Source organism: Gobio gobio (assembly GCF_949357685.1).
Source record: "Gobio gobio genome assembly, chromosome: 5".
Lineage (NCBI taxonomy): Eukaryota > Metazoa > Chordata > Actinopteri > Cypriniformes > Gobionidae > Gobio > Gobio gobio.
In genome coordinates, this window is record NC_137101.1 from 2,649,740 (window position 1) to 2,677,403 (window position 27,664).

General features: G+C 39.3%; 1 protein-coding gene across 1 annotated transcript in view; it reads left to right on the top strand.

Annotated features, from left to right (window-relative positions):
- The window catches only part of trim35-14 (tripartite motif containing 35-14), a 39,029-nt gene that overhangs the window by 1,001 nt on the left and 10,364 nt on the right, over window positions 1-27,664 (top strand). The window contains exons 3-5 of the mRNA XM_079817019.1: window positions 2,558-2,788; window positions 2,874-2,896; window positions 2,984-3,099. Of these exons, the coding sequence (XP_079673145.1) occupies window positions 2,558-2,788; window positions 2,874-2,896; window positions 2,984-3,099 (370 nt within the window). The remainder of the gene's footprint in view (window positions 1-2,557; window positions 2,789-2,873; window positions 2,897-2,983; window positions 3,100-27,664) is intronic.

The following is a 27,664-nucleotide window of genomic DNA, read 5'->3' on the forward strand; positions in this document are numbered from 1 at the left end:
TTTCTGTGAAAAAAAAACTTGTTCTGTGTGAATTATAAGCATTTTGAAAAGTGAGGACATGGGGAACGTCCTCATATTTCACCCTCTTTTTGTAATACCCATGTTATTATACACATTTGTGTCCTGATATTTCACAAAAACATGCCCACACACACACACACACACACACACACACACACACACACACACACACACTGCCCCTAAACCTACCCATCACACACACACACACACACACACACACACTGCCCCTAAACCTACCCATCACACACACACACACACACACACACACACACACACACTGTCCCTAAACCTACCCATCACACACACACACACACACACACACACACACACACACACACACACACACACACACACACACACACACACACACACACACACACACACACACACACACAAACACAAACACACACACACACACACACAGCCCCTAAACCTACCCATCACACACACACACACACACTGCCCCTAAACCTACCCATCACACACACACACACACACACACACACACACACACACACACACACACTGCCCCTAAACCTACCCATCACACACACACACACACACACACACACACACACACACACACACACTGCCCCTAAACCTACCCATCACACACACACACACACGCACACACACACACACACACACACACACACACACACACACACACACACACACACACACACACACACACACACACACACACACACACACACACACACACACACACACACACACACACACACACACACACACACACCTGCCCCTAAACCTACCCATCACACACACACACACAAACTGCCCCTAAACCTACCCATCACAGGAGACTGTGCAGTTTTACTTTCTGTGAAAAAAACCTCATCCTGTGATTTATAAGCATTTTGAAAAGTGAGGACATGGGGAACGTCCTCATATTTCACCCTCTTTTTGTAATACCCATGACATTATACACATTTGTGTCCTGATATTTCACAAAAACATGCCCACACACACACACACACACACACACACATCATGGCATTATCCCTGGATAACTCTCGATTCTCTATACGTTGGTGTTGTTCACATTATATGCACTTACACACCGATTACCAACAAAACACACACATTTGATCAGTTTCACTCACGCCTGCGGTTTCCACTCATGACCGGGAACAAACACACACACACACACACACACACACACACACTCACAGAACTCCGGAAACACAAACTGCATCCACTGTTCCCTTAACGCTGGGTTATTTGTGAAGCTGAACAAGATGATGCCTTCATTTGATTACCAGAAAAACTAAAATACACAACAGAATTTCTGGAGGGGGAAAAAAAACATTTCATAGGGCCCTATTATTGTTTATTAAAGGGATAGTTCACCCAAAAACAATTTTTTTATGTTTATCTGCTTACCCCCAGGGCATCAGAGATGTAGGTGTGTTTGTTTCTACAGTAGAACACAAATGAAGATTTTTAACTAAACCGTTGCAGTGTGATAGTCGTATAATGATGTCAATGGGGATATTTTAGAGTATGAGAGCAATGAGAGTAAAAACATAGACATACGAATCCTTATTAAACCTGCGGCTCGTGGCAACACATTGACATCTTAAGACACGAAACCATCGGTTTCTGCGAGAAACCCAACAGTATTTATGTTATTTTTTTACCTCTTATCAGACGAATGTCATCTAGTATTCCCAGCGGCATAACTTCAAGCGAATAAGGTCAAAATACTGGCGGATCAAAGATGTATATACGTAGATGCCTCATTCGACCGATCCGCGCAGGCACTAATGAGGAATCTATGTATATATCTATGATCGCGCCGGTATTTTGAGCTTATTCGCCGGAAGTGATGGCGCGGGGACGGAGAAAAATGCAGAGCCAAAGAAAAAAATGAAATACATTTTTATGTATGGATATTTTTTTTACACAAACGCATCGATTCGCTTCAGAAGGCCTTTATTAACATCCCAGAGCCGCGTGGAGCAGTTATTCGACGGACAGATGCATTTTTTATGGACTTCAAAAACAGAGCAACTATTACTGCAATTATAAAGCTTGGATTAGCCAGAACATATTTAACATAACTCAGATTTTATTCGTCTGAAAGAAGAATGTCGTACACACCTCGGATGACTTGAGGGTGAGTAAATCATGGGCTAAATTTCATTTTCAAGCTGCAGTCCGTGACTTTTTTTGGTTGAAAATGATCCAAAATCATTTTTTGAGCAAGTACACCACAAGCCAATATTCAAAACATTCATCTCCTTACCTTAGCCCCATTCACAACGGTTAAGCTTGTAATAATGTGCTATAATCAGAGTGGTATGGTGGGAAATTCATGCATGTCTTTGTGTCATTACGTCACGTCTGTATACATAAAGAAGTCCGGCTAGTAGTGAGGAGCATGTTCTTCAGCGGATCATTTATAGCCTTTTCTCACAGCAGCTGGAGTAATTAAATGTATCATTTTGATGGCGGATTGTAATCCTGTCAGTACAATTATGTTAACAGAAATCTTCTTAAACCGTATCAGGAACAGACCAGCGTGGAAGAAAACAAGATCAAGAAGGAATTTGAGAAGCTCCATCAGTTTCTCAAGGAGGAGGAGGAGAAACATATCAGAGCATTGCGTAAAGAAATGGGCCGTCGAGATGAGAAGCTCAAGGCCAGAATGGAGGATCTGTCCGCACTGATATCAGACCTGTCTGAGAAGATGGCAGCTCGATGGCAGCACTTGGAAACCGAAAACATCACTTTCCTCCAGGTGGGATGCGCATGACACCAGGATCGGTAAAGAAACAATGCTCATGATGTTTTCCGCACTAACTGCCTTTTCATTTCTCATTCAGAATTACAGTGATGCATTAAAAATGTGAGTCTTTTACCAATTTGCATTTCGATACGATATAGCAACATATCTTAAATATCAAAAAATTTACTCACCTGTTTATGTGCACAGAGTCAAACACCCATCAGTACCGAACGTGACCCCTGAAACGGAGGAAAATCAACAACATCCTATTCAGACAATGATCTTTACCACCTGGGCCAGAATGCAGACGATTGTGGAACAGCGTAAGTAATGACGTCTCTGTGGCAAGCAGTCGAGAGCGTGGGGCCGCGAGAACGGGGCGAGGCCGGTGGCGTGATGATAATGAGCACGCCACACTGGTTTTGTGAGATATGAGATCAAATTAATCCATTTGTCCGTGATGCATTTTTGCTATTCGCAATCCTGAAGAGAGAGAAAGCGAGCGAGCTAACCCTAACCCTACATCCTTCCCTTCACAGCTGCGCTGTCATTTCTCCCTAAACCTAAACTTAAAGGGTTAGTTCACCCAAAAATGAAAATTCTGTCATTAATTCCTCACCCTCATGTGGTTGGACACCCGTCAGACCTCCGTTCATCTTCAGACACAAATGAAGATATTTTAGTGTAAAGCTGATGCTGAGAAAGGCTTCAGACAGGCCTCCATTGGCATTCAGTACATTTACACTCACAAGACCGATAAAAGGCACTAAAAACGTCGTTACAAAGTCCATCTCACCACAGCGACTCTACAATAATCTTACGATGCGACGACAATAGTTTTTGTGCGCAAAAAAAATCAAAATAACACCTTTATCCAGCTTGTTCTTGTCTTCCGTGTGTGCCTCCACGACGCATGCGTGAGAATATGACGTAGATCCGGCGTTCGGGAATCCATGAAATGCCACTTTAGCCCCATTTTGAGAACTACGGCGAGACCTAAAGCACGATCAGTGTAGAATTCAACAGCTGAGATACGCGCGTCTTCCTCTGATTGTAAACAAATCTCTTCTGGGTCATGTGTCCGAACGCCGGATCTACGTCATATTCTCGCGCATGCGTCGTGGAGACACACACGGAAGTCGAGAACAAGTTGGAAAAAGGTGTTATTTTGATTTTTTTTGCGCACAAAAACTATTGTCGTCGCATTGTAAGATTATTGTTGAGTCACTGTGGTGAGATGGACTTTGTAACGACATTTTTAGTGCCTTTTATCGGTCTTGGGAGTATAAGTGTACTGAATGCCAATGGAGGCCTATCTGAAGCCTTTCTCAGCATCAGCTTTGCACTAAAATATCTTCATTTGTGTCTGAAGATGAACGGAGGTCTGACGGGTGTCCAACGACATGAGGGTGAGGAATTAATGACAGAATTTTCATTTTTGGGTGAACTAACCCTTTAACGTCCGAATGAGTGATTGTAAAATGCAGTCTCTACTGTTGTTAAATTGCGGGACGTGTTTGATAATAAAAATGGCTATAAAATGCACAATAATCTGCGGAAGAGGCGCTGTTTCCAACTTCAAGGCGGCTTATGTGTTAGTGCTGCGAAATGGACCGACTTGCACATTATACTTTAGGCTTTGTGTGTGCGTCTAAACCAGGGGTGTCCAAACTTTTTTTAAAGGGGGCCAGATTCGATGTTGTAGACATACCCAGGGGCCCTTTTCTATTATAATATATATATAAATGACATGTTTTGTTTCTTGGAAACATGACAGATTTGACAAAAGCTTGAGCTGAGTAGCTTGAGATAGGACACAGGAAATGTATTAGATATTTAACAATATCTGTAAAACTTTCATCAACCAAAAAGTTTTAATGGGTAAAATTTAAATATTATTACTGAGTTCGAACTCTATTCTTATTTAAATTGAACAAGTGCTGTATTTAGATCACCACAGGTAAAACCACACTACAAAAAAATACTTTTCTTACTTGGTATTTCTGTCTTTTCTCCAGTCCAAATATTAAAAAAAACTTAAATCAAGATGCTTTTCCTAAGGAAAATTACATATTTTTTCTTGATTCCTGGGGGAAAAAATCTAAATTAATGGAGTTTTTGCTTGAAACAAACTAAATTATTTGCCAATGGATTAGAAAAATAATCTTGTTTCTGTTTGGGACAGATACAAGATTCCAAACAGAAACATTATTTTTCTTACCCCATTGGCAGATATATTTGCTTGTTTTAACCAAAAACTCTTCAATTTCATTTTATTTTCCAGAAAATAAGAAAAAATATCTAATGTCATTTAACTTATCTAGTAAATGCATCTTGATTTAAGAATTTTTAGATATATTTATACTAGAAACCAGAAAAAAATACTAAATGACAGCATTTTTTGCAGTGCACACAAGGCAAAGAGTAAAAAAATATATATATATTTCTATATCTAGAATGGCTTTAAGGTATTTTGTCTATAAACATATAAATACAAATGCACAAAACTGCAAGTTTATGACAAGAATAGTCTGCAATTTGGCCTTTATTACTCATTTAATACATGTCTTCATAACTAATTAAATAAAATGAGATATTAACCTACATTTCTGACAAATTACCACGGTTACAGTGAGTGTTACCACAGTTAATCCATGATAAATGTTGGAGAATTGTTGTTTGAAAAGTATTTTAATATATAATATATTATTATTTATTATTATATTAATATATTTTAATAGACAAGCTGCGGGCCGTTTGAAATTCATCCGCGGGCCGGACTTTGGACACCCCTGGTCTAAACCATCAAATACACAACAAATAGCCGGTGTCAAAAAGACCGGATTGGAGAGTAGTTACTTTAACAGTTTATATCTTAAATGGGCGTAAATAGTTTGGAGAAATAGGAGAATATGATATTATTAGTTCTGCATTCGGTCTTAAAGGGGCAGCGTCTAATAAACCTGCTGATGATTGAGCCATTAATTCAAATCGAACAAAATGCAAATTGAAAATATTCACATCTCTTGAATGAATATCTTTAGCTTTTATAAGCATTAATCTATCAATTTATACAGTGAAAACTACGTAGTGTTACTTTATATTTCATTACTTTATTAGATTTCTTTGTAGGTTTGTTCTTTCTATAAGTAATATTAGTGTTAGCACACCTTCCGAATGCCAGCATATATATTTTTGTTCAAACATTGCTGTTTCTTTTGCTATAGATATTTTATGTTACAGATTACTCGCCACCGGCCTTGCCCCGTTCTCACGGTCCCTCGGCCTCGACTGCTTACCACAGTCTCCTTATAGACTTACATCATTTACTCACCCAGATGTTGTTCCAAATCATATTCATTTCCATGAAACACAAATGGAAAATTGCATGCCGCTCTTTTCCATACGGTTAATGGTGACCAGAGGCTGGAAAGGTCTGACATGGAGAAAAAAAACAAAATGTGTTAGAGCCGTTTTTGTATATTCTTTCTGTATGTTGGTGTATTTATGTGTGTATGTGTTTTGTATTGGAGTGTGTTATGTTTTCAGAGTAGGGTAGTGAAGAAGGGAAGAGGAAGGGTAAAAAAGGTTATGACACCAAAAACTACTATAGCTTACTATAAATGTAAAATATTGTTAAAGGCAAGTAACCTGTCAGTAATAAAAAAATAAAAAATAATCAAATTATGAGCAATAGCCAGGGATGGGTATCGAGAACCGGTGATTCGATAAGAAACGCGCATTTCGGTTCCGCTTATCGTTACTGTGTGCATATTTTAATGTGATTTTAATCCATTCAAGCTCAAAAGACTCGCTGTTTTCTGTGCTGCAGACACACACACACACACACACACACACACACAGTTAGGCGGAACGAACCCGAAACCGGATAACTTCTTACGACTCCCAACCCTAGCAATAGCACAAATAAATACAATACAACAAACATTCAAATTAAATAAATTGTGCTTTTTATGTTCTTCACGTAATTTCAGTAATTTTCTGATACGGAAATTGAATAATCAAATGGAAAATAACACTGGACAGTCTTCCATGTATAAATTAAAGATAGATTGATCCTCATTAAAGTAACAAAAGTTAAGGCTGTGAGTGATTTCCTTGTCCTTGTCCAAAGACAGCAGCTTTCAAGTCGGCGTGAAACGGAAGTTGAGATCATCTTTTTCTCCTTTTTGTGACGTATATCCGAGTGAAACGGCTTCTGAAATTAGAAAAAATGTAGGGCGAGGCTTGATTTTGCTCCTTGGGAATTGATTGGATCGTTGAAAGTGGGGCGTTGCTAACAAAATGGAGGCAGATTTGAATGCCAGTTTGCACTCAGTAGTGGAGAAAAACTCAATCTATCTCATAAGTACATTTATTTTCTCTCTAAATCTTTTCTACATATGTTACTGAGCATATTTCCTCACTTTTCGCTGGTTTATGCTACAGATTTCACTTATTTTAAGCCTTTTATAGCTCTATTTCTGTCAAACTTTTTTCTCAGCTCTCCTTATATAAGGAGGCGGTTCACACACACTGCATTCATAAGTGCGAGCCGTCACGACAAGCTGTTCGTCCGACTATATTGAGTCATTTTTACATAAAAAAGATTTATTTTTTCTTATATTTCTCTCTTTTTGCCTCAAGTCCTTCCTGAAGAAGGTATTGAAAGCACCTAACCACCATATTGCTACAATCAGTGACAGGAGCACATGACTGGGAGAGAAGAGAAGTCGTTTCGAGGCGGGAGGGAAGGTTAACGTATTTGATTAAAGATTTGAAGGGTAAATTAATAAAAAAAAAATTATGAAGTGCACAGTTAAATCAGTTATAGTAAACACTTGTCAGGGTTGTTGTAGGGAAAGGATCGAAGACTCAATGATGCAGAGGAAATGGGTCTTTTAATGATAAAAATAAAATAAAACAAGAAAAAACCAAAACTTCCCCGAGGGGGAAAAACTAAACTGACTTTGACTTGACTTTGACTTGACCTTGACTTGACCTTGACCTGACTTTACTTGACTTTGACTTTGACTTGACTTTGACTTTGACTTTGACTTTGACTTTGACTTGACTTTGACTTGACTTGACTTGACTTGACTTGACTTGACTTGACTTGAATTGACTTTGACTTGACTTTGACTTTGACTTGACTTTGACTTGAATTGACTTGAATTGACTTGAATTGACTTTGACTTTGACTTTGACTTGACTTTGACTTGACTTGACTTGACTTGACTTGACTTGACTTGACTTGACTTGACTTGACTTGAATTGACTTTGACTTTGACTTGACTTTGACTTTGACTTTGACTTTGACTTTGACGCAGGGAAACATGAGGTAAAGACGACGATTCCGCACTGGACTGCAAACACAAGGAGATTAAATAGGGAACAAACAAAAGAGGGTAACGAGGGAAGACAGGTGGGGCAAATAAACCAATAATCAGGAAACAAGGTGGGCGGGGTTAGACAATGGACACGAGCACATGGCACAAAGAAACACTTAACAAGACATGTGCTCACACCAAACATGACATGAACATGCAGCTAATGAGAACTCATCAGCTGCATGTTCACACAAAACATGACAACATGACGTAGCCAGTGAAAAACACCAACCACGTGCTACACAACATAAGACAAAACATAACATGAAAGCACACGGCCGATGAAAACATGAACCGTGTGCTACACAGAACACAACACAGACAGAAGAGCACACGCTCACATGACAAAACAAACACGCGGAGCATGAATGTCCGAATCCCAACACAAAACTGAAACCCAAACTAGACCGAAGTGCTGGGATCTGAACACCACGCTCGCACACAAAACACAAGGACAGAAGAGCACGCAGCTCGAGCATGCTCAAAGACAAACAATACAGGAGTGTCAGGGCTCTGTCACAAAACCATGAATAAACTAGACAGAAGTGACAGAACCCTAACAACACTACAATATTAATCAGAGCTCGATATTAACGCTTGTCTGGGACAAGTGGATTTTTTGAAGGGGCAAGTGAAAAATAATTTTAGTTGGCCGACGGACAAGTATCCTGAATAAAATGTCAAAACAAAAAATAACTAGGGAATCACCAAAGTGCAATAATGATTCTGATTCAGTGTAAGTGGAGATCGATAGTAGATAATAATTTAAAACTAACTGACGAAGGTTGAGCTGTTGAGGCTCGCGCCGCCTCTTGAGGAGAACATTGAAAACAAATGAGCGCCGCTCACACAGAGAAACTCAGTTAACATACACGGTTAAAATTGTGCAGTTTTTATATTTATAACATATGATACAGTTAAGCAACATCACACTAACAAGAGTGTTGTTTTCCTGAATACCATCACGACTGAAAATGACACTGATTTCATTCGCCAGTTCCATAAACAATTCATTAACATTAAGTCACTTACATTTTAGAAGCAATATGGACTGTTTTTGTTCTATTTCAGCAGCGAAAATAGTTCCAAACAAAGATCACAGCAGAACCATAACACATCTCACAGCATCAGTGTGTGTTACTGAATGATTCAGCATTTTAGTGAATCGGTTGAATCAAAGATTCAATTAAATATTCGTAAACGACCGCCAAATTCTTCAATGAATCAGCCGTTTCACTGAATCGACTCAATGACTCACTCATTCAGACGGTCACCTGCTGCCACCTACTGGTGGTTTAGTTTAATCTTTACAACATTTCTTATTTTGTATATTAAAAATAATCTCATAACATTATTTAATGCAGTTGTCATTTTTCAGTGTAAATAATTTAATTTGATTGGTAACAGCCCTATAGTGTCTCATTAGGGCCCAAGCCCTGAAAGGGCGCAGAGCCCTATTGTTCTTCCTCTGTTTCTTATTATTATTAGGGCCCAAGCCCAAAGGGCGCAGAGCCCTATTGTTCTTCCTCTGTTTCTTATTATTATTATTAGGGCCCAAGCCCTGAAAGGGCGCAGAGCCCTATTGTTCTTCCTCAGATTATTCTTTGTTTTTTTTTTTTTTTTTTTTTTTTTTTTCGACTTCTCGGGTACTTTTGGGGCACTTAACATGCTCGAAAACTCTTGAAACTTCGCACAGGCGTCGGAATGCGCGGCCATCAGAGCCGGGCTGAAGCTGGTACCCGGGCGTGGCAGGGGGGCTCGACAGCGCCCCCTAAAGTGGGGTCTGAAAACTTGGTCCATATATCAAACACACTTGCACGTACATGTTTGAAACTTGGTACACATATAGACCTCATCGGGCCGAACAACTTTCGTGCTCTAAGTTATGCGTCAGCCCTACAGGAAGTGAGCTATTATGGGTTGTTCGGAAAACGCATGCTCTGGAATTTAATATACTCCTCCGAGGCCATTGTTTCGATCATTGCCAAACTCGGTCAGCATTAAGTGAACATATCCAGGATGCTAAATTGCGAGCGGATTTTTGATATCTCGAAAAGTCTGGCCGTGGCGATGCAACGAATTTATGGCGAGAAAAGGGAAACAGGAAGTGTGTTTTAACTTGTGCAAACATTGACTGGTTTGGATGAAACTTCAGCTGTGTGTTCGTTGTAAGAGGCCGATCACATGGATATGACTTTTGTGAGTCAAAGTTATAGCGCCACCAACTGGCAGCAGGAAGTGTGTCACTTTCAAAAATGCTTTGAATCACCATCTTATTTTCACCAGATTTATTTCAAACTTCATCAGTATAATGTGAAAACATGACAGATAGAGACGTATGAAATGGATTCCTGAAATTTCAAATACTGTTGCCATGGCAACGTGTCAAAGTTTAATAATCTTTTGGCTGTTCTGAGGCTCTTAGCATGCTTGAAATTGCTTGAAACTGCTTGAAACTCAACACACACATCAGAGATGTTAGTCAGTACACATGGGCAAAGCCTCAGAAACGGGCGGGGATGAGGGGCTCTCTAGCGCCACCTTTTGACAAAAGTGAAGGGCTTCGTTTCATCTACAATCACCAAACTCAGTATATATATTGACCTCATCGAGCCGGACAACTTTCTAATTTACAGTCATTAGCTCCGACCAACAGGAAGTCAGATATTTTGGTTTGAAGGTGAACTTTTGGTTAAATCGGGGTCTGAGTTTTTACGTTCTCCTCGTAGGCGATTTATTCAATCTCCACCAAACTCGGTCAACATGAAACAAAGATACTGAAGATGCTAAAATGTGAACGGATATTGGATATCTCAAACGGTGTTTCCATGGCAAGGAATTAAATAAGGACAAAAAAGGGGAACAGAAATTCTCTGTGTCTGCTGCTCTCCCCTCAATGAACACAAGATGGCAGCATTGTATTAGTTTTGAAGCAGGATAAAAAAAAACTTGTTTCTCTCTCTCTCTCTCTCTCTCTCTCTCTTGTTTGTGATTTATGAGGACACAAATTTGTATAATGACATGGGTATTACACTGGTATTACAACGTGTATGTGTGTGTGTTTAAAAACATACTAAAACAATGTTTTATTAAAATGTAACCAAATAGCTTTAAAATAATCATACTATTTTTCAGATCAATATATTTATTTTATTTAATATATTTCTTCTGAATATTTATTCTCTGTCTGCCCTCCCCTCACTAAAAGGTAGCAGTGTTGTTCTGAGGCTCTTAGCATGCTTGAAATTGCTTGAAACTGCTTGAAACTCAACACACACATCAGAGATGTCAGTCAGTACACATGGGCAAAGCCTCAGAAACGGGCGGGGATGAGGGGCTCTCTAGCGCCACCTTTTGACAAAAATGAAGGGCTTCGTTTCATCTACAATCACCAAACTCAGTATATATATTGACCTCATCGAGCCGGACAACTTTCTAATTTACAGTCATTAGCTCCGACCAACAGGAAGTCAGATATTTTGGTTTGAACGTGAATATTGGTATAATTCAGGCTCTGAGTTTTTACGTTCTCCTCGTAGGCGATTTATTCAATCTCCACCAAACTCGGTCAACATGAAACAAAGATACGGAAGATGCTAAAATGCGAACGGATTTTGGATATCTCAAACGGTGTTGCCATGCCGAGGGATTAAATAAGGACAAAAAAGGGGAATGTGTGCTGCCCTTCCCTCAATGAACACACGATGGCAGCAGTGTCTTAGTTTTGAAGCAGGATAAAAAAAAACCTTGTTTCTCTCTCTCTCTCTCTCTCTCTCTCTCTCTCTCTCTCTCTCTCTGTGTGTGTGTGTGTGTGTGTGTGTGTGTGTGTGTGTGTGTGTGTATGTGTGTGTGTGTGTGTGTGTGTGTGTGTGTGCTTCTGTGATTTCTGAGGACATACATTTGTAGACATTTCATGTGTCCCCGTACATATATTGTTCTCTTCGAGCCGGACAACTTTCTAATTTAACTAATCTAATTTAACTAATTTAAAACTTTCTAATTTTAAATAAAAACGTCATGTGCTGTGTTTGCCAAGATCACGTATGATGCATATGCAGGGTATATGCAGGAATCCTGAAGTAAATTTTAATACCTTTTTAAGACTTTTTTAAGACCTTCTCAAAATATTTAAAGACCTCATCGGCGATGAGAACTACTGTTGAGCAATAAAATAAAAATATATAATCATAAGCTATAACAAAAATATATATTAAATTAGGTGAGTGGATAGTTAAAAAAATTTGCAATTACAAAAAGTAATTCTTGAAAAAACATCTCTGGACTAATTTTATAAAATCTAAAAATGTTAATGAAAAGGTACAAATTACTTTGTGTTCTTATTAAATACATTTATAAAAAAAACAATTTATATTTAATTTATATATGAATGTAAATAATTATATGGGCCTACACAAATAATATAACATTTCAAGATTTATAGTTTATTGTAAACGTAATGTGCAGCTCTGTAAAGGGGCAACAAATATATGATAGATACGTGAGAACAAGATTTTTTTTAATCATCTTTAAGTGCACAAAACTATGAAAATATATGAAAGCGCGGCACAATGTGCTTATGCGCATCCCGGGTGCAGAATGATGCGCTTAAAGCAACATGGAGTCAGAGGGCGCAGTGCAGCGCGAGTGCACATTAAAAAGTTCACGGCATAAAGAGACGATGAGCATTGAGCGCACAAATCCTAGTCTACTATGTATATCGGTCGGTTTCTTCACAGTTTTAAATTCCGGTTATTGTGCGTGTGATGCCTTGTGTTGTCACCCGGGTAGGGAGCACAACATCGTTCAGAAACCGCTAGATAAACTCCAGGAAGATAAATTATTTTATCTGCATATCAAGTATTATAACGGGAATATATCATCTTGGAGTGAGCTTTACCGAGCAGCTGACTGACTGTAACCAAACACGACGCGCAGTTTGAATGCTGAACGGAGAATGATGGACAGCTACAGCGGAGGAAAGACATTCAGCTATGGAATGGCTTTAGATGACTTTGTACTAGCAAATCATAAAATACTAATAATGATTGCTGAAAGATCATGTGACAATATATATTTCTGATGATTATTTAATTACCACGACATGCCTAATCTGAGCAAGGGACTGCCTGTCTTGAGTTTTGTCGACAGACGGAGGTGGCACGAAATGTGACGGAGGCGGCTGCTATGCAGGAAAAACCATAGAAAAACCCTGCGGTCATTGTTTAAACTCATCCTTCTCCAACCAGGAGTCAGCAAATTTACATTTCCCCATTTCGGAGTCTGTTTCGCAACGTGTGGAGGGCGACACATCACCTAACTGCGCATTTCGCAAAATACGTGACATCACCCATAGACGGTGTGCGCGCCCGAGCTGATCTCACTGACATATCACTATTCAGACAGGACTAGTTTTTGTAAATTATATTTGAGTTACAATTCTCATCAACCAACATCTGTGATTTCAAATATATTCAAAATAATGTTTTCGGAGAGTGAAGTAAAAAAAACTTTCTCCCACCATTTAGATTTTATTTATTTTTGTTGTTAAAATCTTGTGAATCTTGTTCAATGTGCAGATTGCCTCTCTCTCAGTCCTTCCCCTCCCCCCTCACTCTCAGGCTCACCCTGGGTGTGTGTGTGTGTGTGGGGTCTCTCTCTCACCCTGTGAGTTTGTGTGTGTGCCTTTCTCTCTTGATGATGATAATTTACCCCTTTCATATCATAGACTATCACAAATAACTCACTTGTGAATAAGTAAAAAAAGAACTATACAAATACCTTGAATTAAATACTGGCCTTCTGGACTTATAACATTTTGAGCAGGAAAAGATAACTTTTCACATATTTGAAAGAGATCTATTTCATCCCATGACATTAAAAATCATCTACATTTAAATGACATCATGGGTGTGGCTTGTGGTGATAGTGGCACCAGCTGCTGCGGTAAATGTGACATATTCGAGCGATTTAAAAAAATTATCCTGTTTAAATGCATATTGCCTGCCGTGCACAGTTATGCTGATGCCACCGGCGTGGCGGTGCCACCGGCTTGGGCCCGTCATCGCTGCTCGCAGCTTTAATTAGGGCCCAAGCCCTGAAAGGGCGCAGAGCCCTATTGTTCTTCCTCTGTTTCTTATTATTATTATTATTAGGGCCCAAGCCCTGAAAGGGCGCAGAGCCCTATTGTTCTTCCTCAGATTATTCTTTGTTTTTTTTTTTTTTTTTATTTTTTTTTTCGACTTCTCGGGTACTTTTGGGGCACTTAACATGCTCGAAAACTCTTGAAACTTCGCACAGGCATCGGAATGCGCGGCCATCAGAGCCGGGCTGAAGCTGGTACCCGGGCGTGGCAGGGGGGCTCGACAGCGCCCCCTAAAGTGGGGTCTGAAAACTTGGTCCATCTATCAAACACACTTGCACGTACATGTATGAAACTTGGTACACATTTAGATCTCATCGGGCCGAACAACTTTCGTGCTCATAGTTATGTGTCAGCCCAACAGGAAGTGAGCTATTATGGGTTGTTCGGAAAATGCATGCTCTGGAATTTAATATACTCCTCCGAGGCCATTGTTTCGATCATTGCCAAACTCGGTCAGCATGAAGAGAACATATCCAGGATGCTAAATTGCGAGCGGATTTTTGATATCTCAAATGGTTTGGCCGTGGCGAAGCAACGAATTTATGGCGAGAAAAGGGAAACAGGAAGTGTGTTATAACTTGTGCAAACATTGACTGGTTTGGATGAAACTTCAGCTGTGTGTTCGTTGTAAGAGGCCGATCACATGGATATGACTTTTGTGAGTCAAAGTTATAGCGCCACCAACTGGCAGCAGGAAGTGTGTCACTTTCAAAAATGCTTTGAATCACCATCTTATTTTCACCAGATTTATTTCAAACTTCATCAGTATAATGTGAAAACATGACAGATAGAGACGTATGAAATGGATTCCTGAAATTTCAAATACTGTTGCCATGGCAACGTGTCAAAGTTTAATAATCTTTTGGCTGTTCTGAGGCTCTTAGCATGCTTGAAATTGCTTGAAACTGCTTGAAACTCAACACACACATCAGAGATGTCAGTCAGTACACATGGGCAAAGCCTCAGAAACGGGCGGGGATGAGGGGCTCTCTAGCGCCACCTTTTGACAAAAGTGAAGGGCTTCGTTTCATCTACAATCACCAAACTCAGTATATATATTGACCTCATCGAGCCGGACAACTTTCTAATTTACAGTCATTAGCTCCGACCAACAGGAAGTCAGATATTTTGGTTTGAAGGTAAATTTTTGGTTAAATCGGGGTCTGAGTTTTTACGTTCTCCTCGTAGGCGATTTATTCAATATCCACCAAACTCGGTCAACATGAAACAAAGATACTGAAGATGCTAAAATGTGAACGGATATTGGATATCTCAAACGGTGTTTCCATGGCAAGGGATTAAATAAGGACAAAAAAGGGGAACAGAAATTCTCTGTCTGCTGCTCTCCCCTCAATGAACACAAGATGGCAGCATTGTATTAGTTTTGAAGCAGGATAAAAAAAAAACTTGTTTCTCTCTCTCTCTCTCTCTCTCTCTCTTGTTTGTGATTTATGAGGACACAAATTTGTATAATGACATGGGTATTACACTGGTATTACAACGTGTATGTGTGTGTGTTTAAAAACATACTAAAACGATGTTTTATTAAAATGTAACCAAATAGCTTTAAAATAATCATACTATTTTTCAGATCAATATATTTATTTTATTTAATATATTTCTTCTGAATATTTATTCTCTGTCTGCCCTCCCCTCACTAAAAGGTAGCAGTGTTGTTATTTTTGAAACTCTCTCTCTCCGTGTGTGTGTGTGTGTGTGTGTGTGTGTGTGTGTGTGTGTGTGTGTGTGTGTGTGTGTGTGTGTGTGTGTGTGTGTGTGTGTGTGTGTGTGTGTGTGTGTGTGTGTGTGTGTGTGTGTGTGTGTGTGTGTGTGCTTGTTTATGTGATTTATTAGGGACGAAAATTTGTATAATGACATGGGTATTACACTGTTATTACAACGTAGTGGTTAATGAGGACATTTCATGTGTCCACATAATAAAAATATCTTTAAAAACATACTAAATAATGTATTATTAAAATGTAACCAAGTAGCTTTAAAAATATACTACAAATTACAATGAAAACATGGTTTATGAGAATATTTCCTGTGTCCGATAAATTAAATAGCTTTAAGGGGTTTGTGTGTGTGTGTGTGTGTGTGTGTGTGTGTGTGTGTGTGGGCATGTTTTTGTGAAATATCAGGACACAAATGTGTATAATGACATGGGTATGACATAGGTATTACAAAAAGAGGGTGAAATATGAGGACGTTCCCCATGTCCTCACTTTTCAAAATGCTTATAAATCACAGAACAAGGTTTTTTTCACAGAAAGTGAACTGCACAGTCTCCTGTGAGGGCTAGGTTTAGGGGCAGGGGCAGTGTAATGGGATAGAAAATACGGTTTGTACGGTATAAAAACCATTACGCCTATGGAATGTCCTCACATTTCACAAAAACAAACGTGTGTGTGTGTGTGTGTGTGTGTGTGTGTGTGTGTGTGTGTGTGTGTGTGTCCACCAACTGGCAGCAGGAAGTGTGTCACTTTCAAAAATGCTAAATCACTGTCTTGTTTTCACCCGATTTACTTCAAACTTCATCAGTAAAAAGACAAAACATGGCATATGTAGACATACGAATGGATTCCTGATATTTTACATACTGTTCCCATGGCAGTGTGTCAAAGTTTAATCATCTTTTGGCTGTTTTTGAGGCTCTTAGCATGCTTGAAATTGCTTGAAACTCAACACACACATCAGAGATGTCAGTCAGTGGAAATGGGCAAAGCCTCAGAAATGGGTGTGTTGGAGGGGTGTTTATTACAACATAATCATGGTTTATGAAGACATTTCATGTGTCCCCGTAAATCAAAATAGCTTTAAAAGCATACTAAACAATGTTTTAATAAAAATGTAAAAATGCAGAATGTTTTCTGTGATGGTAGGTTTAGGGGTAGTGTGTGTGTGTGTGTGTGTGCGATATGTAGGCTTAGGGGTAGTGTAGGGGGATAGAATTTACAGTTTGTACAGTATAAAAACCATTAAGTCTATGGAATGCCCTCTGCCTGTCTTTCCCCTTCCCCCTCTCTATCACTCTCTCTCTGTGTGTGTGTGTGTGTGTGTGTGTGTGGGGGGGGGGGGGCTCTCTCTCACCCTGTGAGTATGTGTGTGTGCCTTTCTCTCAGTCCTTCCCCTCCCCCTCACTCTCCCTCTATCATTGTGTGTGTGTGTGTGTGTGTGTGTGTGTGTGTGTGTGTGTGTGTGTGTGTGTGTGTGTGTGTGTGTGTGTGTGTGTGTGTGTGTGTGTGTGTGTGTGTGTGTGTGTGTGTGTGTGTGTGTGACTTTCTCTATTTATTTTTTATATTGGACCACACATATTGATTTCAAATATATTCAACATATTTTTTTCAGAGAGTGAAATAAAAAAAACTTTCTCCCACCATTTGGATTTTATTTCTTTTTGTTGTTAAAATCTTGTGAACCTTGTTCAATGTGCAGATTGCCTCTCTCTCAGTCCTTCCCCTCCCCCCTCACTCTCAGGCTCACCCTGGGTGTGTGTGTGTTTGATTGTGTGCGCGCACGTGTGTGTGTGGTGTGTGTGTGTGTGTGTGTGTGTGTGGGGGGGGGGGGGGGGGGGGGGTTGGGGGGTGTCTCTCTCACCCTGTGAGTTTGTGTGTGTGCCTTTCTCTCTCGGAATGATAATTTACCCCTTTCGTATCATAGACTATCACAAAAAACTATCACTTTAGTGTGAATAAGTAAAAAAGAACTACAACACCTTGAGTTAAATACTGGCCTTCTGGACTTACAAAATTTTGAGCAGGAAAATATAACTTTTATTTATTTTATCCTATGACATTAAAATTAATCTAGATTTAAATTACATCATGGGTGTGGCTTGTGGTGATAGTGGCACCAGTTGCTGCGGTAAATGTGGCATATTCGAGCGATTTAAAAATATTCTCCTGTTTAAATGCATATTGCCTGCCGTGCACAGTTATGCTGATGCCACCGGCGTGGCGGTGCCACCGGCTTGGGCCCGTCATCGCTGCTCGCAGCTTTAATTATTATTATTATTTTATCGACTTCTCGGGCACTTTTGGGGCCCTTACCATGCTCAAAAACTCTTGAAACTTTGCACACACATCGGAATGCGCGGCCATCAGAGCCGGGCTGAAGCTGGTACCCGGGCGTGGCAGGGGGGCTCGACAGCGCCCCCTAAAGTGGTGTCTGAAAACTTGGTCTATATATCAAACACACTTGCACGTACATGTATGAAACTCGGTACACATATAGACCTCATCGGGCCGAACAACTTTCGTGCTCTAAGTTACGTGTCAGCCCAACAGGAAGTGAGCTAATATGGGTTGTTCTGAAAACACATGCTCTGGAATTTAATATACTCCTCCGAGGCCATTGTTTCAATCAGTGCCAAACTCGGTCAGCATGAAGTCAAGACACAGAGGATGCTAAATTGCGAACGGATTTTTGATATCTTAAACGGTTTGGCCGTGGCGAAGCAACGAATTTATGGCGAGAAAAGGTAAACAGGAAGTGTGTAATAACTTGTGCAAACATTGACTGATTTGGATGAAACTTCAGCTGTGTGTTCGTTGTAAGAGGCCGATCACATGGATATGACTTTTGTGAGTCAAAGTTATAGCGCCACCAACTGGCAGCAGGAAGTGTGTCACTTTCAAAAATGCTTTGAATCACCATCTTATTTTCACACGATTGACTTCAAACTTCATCAGTATAATGTGAAAACATGACAGATAGAGACATATGAATGAATTCCTGATATTTCAAATAATGCTGCCATGGCAACATGTCAAAGTTTAATAATGTTTTTGACTGTTTGTGTGCCCTCCCCTCTATCACCAAAAGGGGGCAGTGTTGTATTATTTTTGAAACTCCCTTTCTCTCTCTCTCTCTCTCTCTCTCTCTGTGCTTGCTTATGTGATTTATGAGGACACAAATGTGTATGATGACATGGGTATTGTATTACAACGTAGTGGTTAATGTGGACATGAACTATGACACTATATCAGTACAGGACTCATTTTCTAAATGACATTTGAGTTACAATTCTTTTCACCTGACAGCCGTGATTTCATGTACTCATTCAGACAGAACTCTTTTTTTAAAACAGGAGTGTGAGTGTGTTTTCTATACATGTGCTTTACAGAAGGTCATGTGCTGTGTTTGCAAAGATCACTTTTGACACATTTGTCTTTAAATTCATACTGACATAGTTCAAATTTATTTAAAAAAAAAATTCACATTATTTTCTACAAGTGTCTGTTTATAAGTGTCTTTTTTCACAGAAAGTTTTTGTTTAAACGTGAATATTTGTATAATTCAGGGTCTAAGTTTTTACGTTCTCCTCGTAGGTGATTTATTCAATCTCCACCAAACTCGGTCAACGTGAAACGGAAGCTTAACGCATTAAAAATATTTAACGCAAATAACACAGCGTCCGTTTTTATATCCATTTTTGCTTAGCGTTACATGATCACGCTCCTATTCATGTAAATGCTTCCAAGCGCGACAAGACACAAGAGCGCGCGCTGTATGCCAGTGTCCTGTCTGTGTGTGTGTGTGTGTGTGTGTCAGTGTCCTGTCTGTGTGTGTGTGTGTGTGTGTGTGTCCTGTCTGTGTGTGTGTGTGTGTGTGTGTGTGTCAGTGTCCTGTCTGTGTGGATGCGTCTCATGTCAGCTAATCAAGGGACACTGACACACACACACACACACACACAAACACACACACACTCGACGCATAGATAGACTCGCGTCAGTTTCCTGCTCACATCGAGTTCTCTTTTGCTGTTGAACAAACAATAACACAGAGGATTTTGAGTATTCTCATACTGTCTTAAATTAGTTAAATAACGTCTTAAATGAACTTTAAAGAGTTGTGAGGAAATGAGATGCGCGGGACCGCGCGTGAGATCCGCGGTTGTTCTTAAAGTGACAGGAGCACTGATGATGCCTGTCATTAATGTTCATCAAAGAACAACGGGAACAGAGAAAATTGTAGCTTTAATGATGATTCATCTATATTTCATTTATTATTTATGCAGTTAAGGAAGGTTTGATAACTATTACATTTCTGTATAACAGGGAAGGCCATGGGTAAATATAACATTTATTATTTTGGGTTTATGTAAAGATTTTTTTAAGTTCACTTAAATTAAAAGTTGTTTTTTAAAGACTAATAAATGTTGAAATTGGGAGCTTTCAGTTATACTGTAATGTAACGTCATTAATGTTTCATAGAGAATTTAGTATCAGTGATACTGGTCTTCATTCATAAAAAATGACAATACAACACATATTTACAATATGCTGTCTTTAAATTGTTTCTAAATTAATTTGGAGAGTAACTGAAATTATTACAATATCAAAATATTACAAACTTAAAATATTAAAAACTTGCGATTAATCGTGATTAATTACAGAAAAAAATGTGATTAATTAGTTAATTTTTTACTTTACAGTCATTAGCTCTGACCAACAGGAAGTCAGATATTTTGGTTTGAACGTGAATATTTGTATAATTTCTCTTAGCATGCTTGAAATTGCTTGAAACTCAACACACACATCAGAGATGTCAGTCAGTGGAAATGGGCAAAGCCTCAGAAATGCGTGTGTTGGAGGGGTGTTTATTACAACATAATCATGGTTTATGAAGACATTTCATGTGTCCCCGTAAATAAAAATAGCTTTAACAGCATACTAAACAATTTTTTAATAAAAATGTAAAAATGCAGAATGTTTTCTGTGATGGTAGGTTTAGGGGTAGTGTGTGTGTGTGTGTGTGTGTGTGTGTGTGTGTGTGTGTGTGTGTGTGTGTGTGTGTGTGTGATATGTAGGCTTAGGGGTAGTGTAGGGGGATAGAATGTACAGTTTTTACAGTATACAAACCATTAAGTCTATGGAATGCCATCTGCCTGTCTTTCCCCTTCCCCCTCTCTATCTGTGTGTGTGTGTGTGTGGGGGGTCTCTCTCTCACCCTGTGAGTTTGTGTGTGTGCCTTTCTCTCAGTCCTTCCCCTCCCCCTCACTCTCACTCTATCATTGTGTGTGTGTGTGTGTGTGTGCCTTTCTCTTTTGATCATAATTTAACCCTTTCATATAGGCTATCACAAATAACTATCACTTAAAATAAAAACGTCATGTGATGTGTTTGCCAAGATCACGTATGATGCACATGTCTTTAAATTAATTATTTACTGATATAATATAAATGTATTAAAACATAAATTTCACATGATTTTATAAAAGTGGCTATTTATAATAAACTTCCATAAAATGTAGACACGCATCTTACTCTTACCTGACACTGATATTAAAATCATCTTTGCAGTTTCTGTGATTTGGCTCCATTTATACATTTTTTATTAAAAAGAATTTATTGGACCACCCATATTGAAATGAAAGCATGTTTTATGGTGCATAAGATTGGTGCACAAACGGTAGCTAAGGTAGCTCAAAAACACATGAAGAGAAGTGTTAGAATAAAACAACATCAGCATTCGAATGGTATTCTGAACTCATTCCAATTTGACCTTTGACATAATCTGACATGAAATTCATATAAATTTAATTGATCTCATAGATGTGGCTGTTGTGGTCATAGCAGCACCAACTGCTGCAGTTAATGTGGTGAATTCAGATGACTTTGACATAGTCCTTTTATGTTTTCCCATTTTAAATGCCTATTGCCTGCCGTGCACAGTTAAGCTGATGCCACCGGCGTGGCGGTGCCACCGGCTTGGGCCCGTCATCGCTGCTCGCAGCTTTAATTATTATTATTATTATTATTTTATCGACTTCTCGGGCACTTTTGGGGCCCTTACCATGCTCAAAAACTCTTGAAACTTTGCACACACATCGGAATGCGCGGCCATCAGAGCCGGGCTGAAGCTGGTACCCGGGCGTGGCAGGGGGGCTCGACAGCGCCCCCTAAAGTGGTGTCTGAAAACTTGGTCTATATATCAAACACACTTGCACGTACATGTATGAAACTCGGTACACATATAGACCTCATCGGGCCAAACAACTTTCGTGCTCTAAGTTACGTGTCAGCCCAACAGGAAGTGAGCTAATATGGGTTGTTCTGAAAACACATGCTCTGGAATTTAATATACTCCTCCGAGGCCATTGTTTCAATCAGTGCCAAACTCGGTCAGCATGAAGTCAAGACACAGAGGATGCTAAATTGCGAAAGGATTTTTGATATCTTATACGGTTTGGCCGTGGCGAAGCAACGAATTTATGGCGAGAAAAGGTAAACAGGAAGTGTGTAATAACTTGTGCAAACATTGACTGATTTGGATGAAACTTCAGCTGTGTGTTCGTTGTAAGAGGCCGATCACATGGATATGACTTTTGTGAGTCAAAGTTATAGCGCCACCAACTGGCAGCAGGAAGTGTGTCACTTTCAAAAATGCTTTGAATCACCATCTTATTTTCACCAGATTGACTTCAAACTTCATCAGTATAATGTGAAAACATGACAGATAGAGACATATGAATGAATTCCTGATATTTCAAATAATGCTGCCATGGCAACATGTCAAAGTTTAATAATGTTTTTGGCTGTTTGTGTGCCCTCCCCTCAATCACCAAAAGGGGGCAGTGTTGTATTATTTTTGAAACTCCCTTTCTCTCTCTCTCTCTCTCTCTCTCTCTCTCTCTCTCTCTCTCTCTCTCTCTCTCTCTCTCTGTGCTTGCTTATGTGATTTATGAGGACACAAATGTGTATGATGACATGGGTATTGTATTACAACGTAGTGGTTAATGTGGACATGAACTATGACACTATATCAGTACAGGACTCATTTTCTAAATGACATTTGAGTTACAATTCTTTTCACCTGACAGCCGTGATTTCATGTACTCATTCAGACAGAACTCTTTTTTTAAAACAGAGTGTGAGTGTGTTTTCTATACATGTGCTTTACAGAAGGTCATGTGCTGTGTTTGCAAAGATCACTTTTGACACATTTGTCTTTAAATTCATACTGACATAGTTCAAATTTATTTAAAAAAAAAAATTCACATTATTTTCTACAAGTGTCTGTTTATAAGTGTCTTTTTTCACAGAAAGTTTTTGTTTAAACGTGAATATTTGTATAATTAAGGGTCTGAGTTTTTACGTTCTCCTCGTAGGTGATTTATTCAATCCTCACCAAACTCGGTCAACGTGAAACGGAAGCTTAACGCATTAAAAATATTTAACGCAAATAACACAGCGTCCGTTTTTATATCCATTTTTGCTTAGCGTTACATGATCACCACGCTCCTATTCATGTAAATGCTTCCAAGCGCGACAAGACACAAGAGAGCGCGCTGTATGCCAGTGTCCTGTGTGTGTGTGTGTGTGTGTGTGTGTGTCAGTGTCCTGTCTGTCTGTGTGTGTGTGTGTGTGTGTGTGTGTGTGTGTGTGTGTGTGTGTGTGTGTGTGTGTGTGTGTGTGTGTGTGTGTGTGTGTCAGTGTCCTGTCTGTGTGGATGCGTCTCATGTCAGCTAATCAAGGGACACTGACACACACACACACACACACACACACACACAAACACACACACACACACACACTCGACGCATAGATAGACTCGCGTCAGTTTCCTGCTCACATCGAGTTCTCTTTTGCTGTTGAACAAACAATAACACAGAGGATTTTGAGTATTCTCATATTAGAGTCTTAAATTAGTTAAATAACGTCTTAAATGAACTTTAAAGAGTTGTGAGGAAATGAGATGCGCGGGACCGCGCGTGAGATCCGCGGTTGTTCTTAAAGTGACAGGAGCACTGATGATGCCTGTCATTAATGTTCATCAAAGAACAACGGGAATAGAGAAAATTGTAGCTTTAATGATGATTCATCTATATTTCATTTATTATTTATGCAGTTAAGGAAGGTTTGATAACTATTACATTTCTGTATAACAGGGAAGGCCATGGGTAAATATAACATTTATTATTTTGGGTTTATGTAAAGATTGTTTTAAGTTCACTTAAATTAAAAGTTGTTTTTTAAAGACTAATAAATGTTGAAATTGGGAGCTTTCAGTTATACTGTAATGTAACATCATTAATGTTTCATAGAGAATTTAGTATCAGTGATACTGGCCTTCATTCATAAAAAATGACAATACAACACATATTTACAATATGCTGTCTTTAAATTGTTTCGAAATTAATTTGGAGAGTAACTGAAATTATTACAATATCAAAATATTACAAACTTAAAATATTAAAAACTTGCGATTAATCGTGATTAATTACAGAAAAAAATGTGATTAATTAGTTAATTTTTTACTTTACAGTCATTAGCTCTGACCAACAGGAAGTCAGATATTTTGGTTTGAACGTGAATATTTGTATAATTCCTCTTAGCATGCTTGAAATTGCTTGAAACTCAACACATACATCAGAGATGTCAGTCAGTGGAAATGGGCAAAGCCTCAGAAATGCGTGTGTTGGAGGGGTGTTTATTACAACATAATCATGGTTTATGAAGACATTTCATGTGTCCCCGTAAATAAAAATAGCTTTAACAGCATACTAAACAATTTTTTAATAAAAATGTAAAAATGCAGAATGTTTTCTGTGATGGTAGGTTTAGGGGTAGTGTGTGTGTGTGTGTGTGTGTGTGTGTGCAATATGTAGGCTTAGGGGTAGTGTAGGGGGATAGAATGTACAGTTTTTACAGTATACAAACCATTAAGTCTATGGAATGCCATCTGCCTGTCTTTCCCCTTCCCCCTCTCTATCTGTGTGTGTGTGTGTGTGGGGGGGGTCTCTCTCTCACCCTGTGAGTTTGTGTGTGTGCCTTTCTCTCAGTCCTTCCCCTCCCCCTCACTCTCACTCTATCATTGTGTGTGTGTGTGTGTGACTTTCTCTTTTGATCATAATTTAACCCTTAATACATTTAATACATTTTTTATTAAAAAGAATTTATTGGACCACCCATATTGAAATGAAAGCATGTTTTATGGTGCATAAGATTGGTGCACAAACGGTAGCTAAGGTAGCTCAAAAACACATGGAGAAGTGTTAGAATAAAACAACATCAGCATTCGAATGGTATTCTGAACTCATTCCAATTTGACCTTTGACATAATCTGACATGAAATTCATATAAATTTAATTGATCTCATAGATGTGGCTGTTGTGGTTTGTGGTCATAGCAGCACCAACTGCTGCAGTTAATGTGGTGAATTCAGATGACTTTGACATAGTCCTTTTATGTTTTCCCATTTTAAATGCCTATTGCCTGCCGTGCACAGTTAAGCTGATGCCACCGGCGTGGCGGTGCCACCGGCTTGGGCCCGTCATCGCTGCTCGCAGCTTTAATTATTATTATTATTTTATCGACTTCTCGGGCACTTTTGGGGCTCTTACCATGCTCAAAAACTCTTGAAACTTAGCACACACATCGGAATGCGCGGCCATCAGAGCCGGGCTGAAGCTGGTACCCGGGCGTGGCAGGGGGACTCGACAGCGCCCCCTAAAGTGGGGTCTGAAAACTTGGTCTATATATCAAACACACTTGCACGTACATGTAAGAAACTCGGTACACATATAGACCTCATTGGGCCAAACAACTTTCGTGCTCTAAGTTACGTGTCAGCCCAACAGGAAGTGAGCTAATATGGGTTGTTCTGAAAACACATGCTCTGGAATTTAATATACTCCTCCGAGGCCATTGTTTCAATCAGTGCCAAACTCGGTCAGCATGAAGTCAAGACACAGAGGATGCTAAATTGCGAGCGGATTTTTGATAACTCAAACGGTTTGGCCGTGGCGAAGCAACGAATTTATGGCGAGAAAAGGGAAACAGGAAGTGTGTAATAACTTGTGCAAACATTGAATGATTTGGATGAAACTTCTGCTGTGTGTTCGTTGTAAGAGGCCGATCACATGGATATGACTTTTGTGAGTCAAAGTTAAAGCGCCACCAACTGGCAGCAGGAAGTGTGTCACTTTCAAAAATGCTTTGAATCCCCATCTTATTTTCACCTGATTGACTTCAAACTTCATCAGTATAATGTGAAAACATGACAGATAGAGACATATGAATGGATTCCTAATATTTCAAAAAATGTTGCCATGGCAACATGTCAAAGTTTAATAATGTTTTTGGATGTTTGTGTGCCCTCCCCTCTATCACCACAAGGTGGCAGTGTTGTATTATTTTTGAAACTCCCTTTCTCTGTATGTGTGCTTGTTAATGTGATTCATGAGGACACAAATGTGTATGATGACATGGGTATTACACTGATATTACAACGTAGTGGTTAATGTGGACATGAACTATGACACTATATCACTACAGGACTAATTTTCTAAATGACATTTGAGTTACAATTCTTTTCACCTGACAGCCGTGATTTCATGTACTCATTCAGACAGAACTCTTTTTTAAAACAGAGTGTGAGTGTGTTTTCTATACATGTGCTTTACAGAAGGTCATGTGCTGTGTTTGCAAAGATCACTTTTGACACATTTGTCTTTAAATTCATTATTTACTGACATAGTTCAAATTTATATAAAAAAAAAAAAATTCACATTATTTTCTACAAGTGTCTGTTTATAAGTGTCTTTTTTCACAGAAAGTTTGTTTGAACGTGAATATTTGTATAATTCAGTTTCTGAGTTTTTACGTTCTCCTCGTAGGCGATTTATTCAATCTCCACCAAACTCGGTCAACGTGAAACGGAAGCTTAACGCATTAAAAATATTTAACGCAAATAACTCAGCGTCCGTTTTTATATCCATTTTTGCTTAGCGTTACATGATCACGCTCCTATTCATGTAAATGCTTCCAAGCGCGACAAGACACAAGAGAACACGCTGTATGCCAATGTCCTGTGTGTGTGTGTGTGTGTGTGTGTGTGTGTGTGTGTGTGTGTGTGTGTGTGTGTGTCAGTGTCCTGTCTGTGTGTGTGTGTGTGTGTGTGTGTGTGTGTGTGTGTGTGTGTGTGTGTGTGTGTGTGTGTGTGTGTGTGTGTGTGTGTGTGTGTGTGTGTGTGTGTGCAGGCCCGTCGCGACAAGGCAGGCAAACCAAGCAATTGCTTGGGGCCTCGAGCTGGCCTGGGGCACCAAGACAGCGACAGGTTAAGAATAAAATGAAACGACAAACTGTGTGAGCGCCCCATTGATAGTCAATGCAGTAAAGTGCAATGACACTGTTATCGGGATCCCCCTTAAGGGGCCCCTCTCAGAAGTCGCTGACAGCAGCCAGCCAACAACGCGATCTCTGCTGCGGCAAAATACAAAATCTTCGGATTTGAAGCGGAATTTTATGCTTCAGGAAGCCAGAAAAGAAAAAAGAGAAAGGAAGAGGAGGATAAGAAAAAACAAGATAGTGGTATGTGATAAATTACACTGGATAAAATAGCTCTACT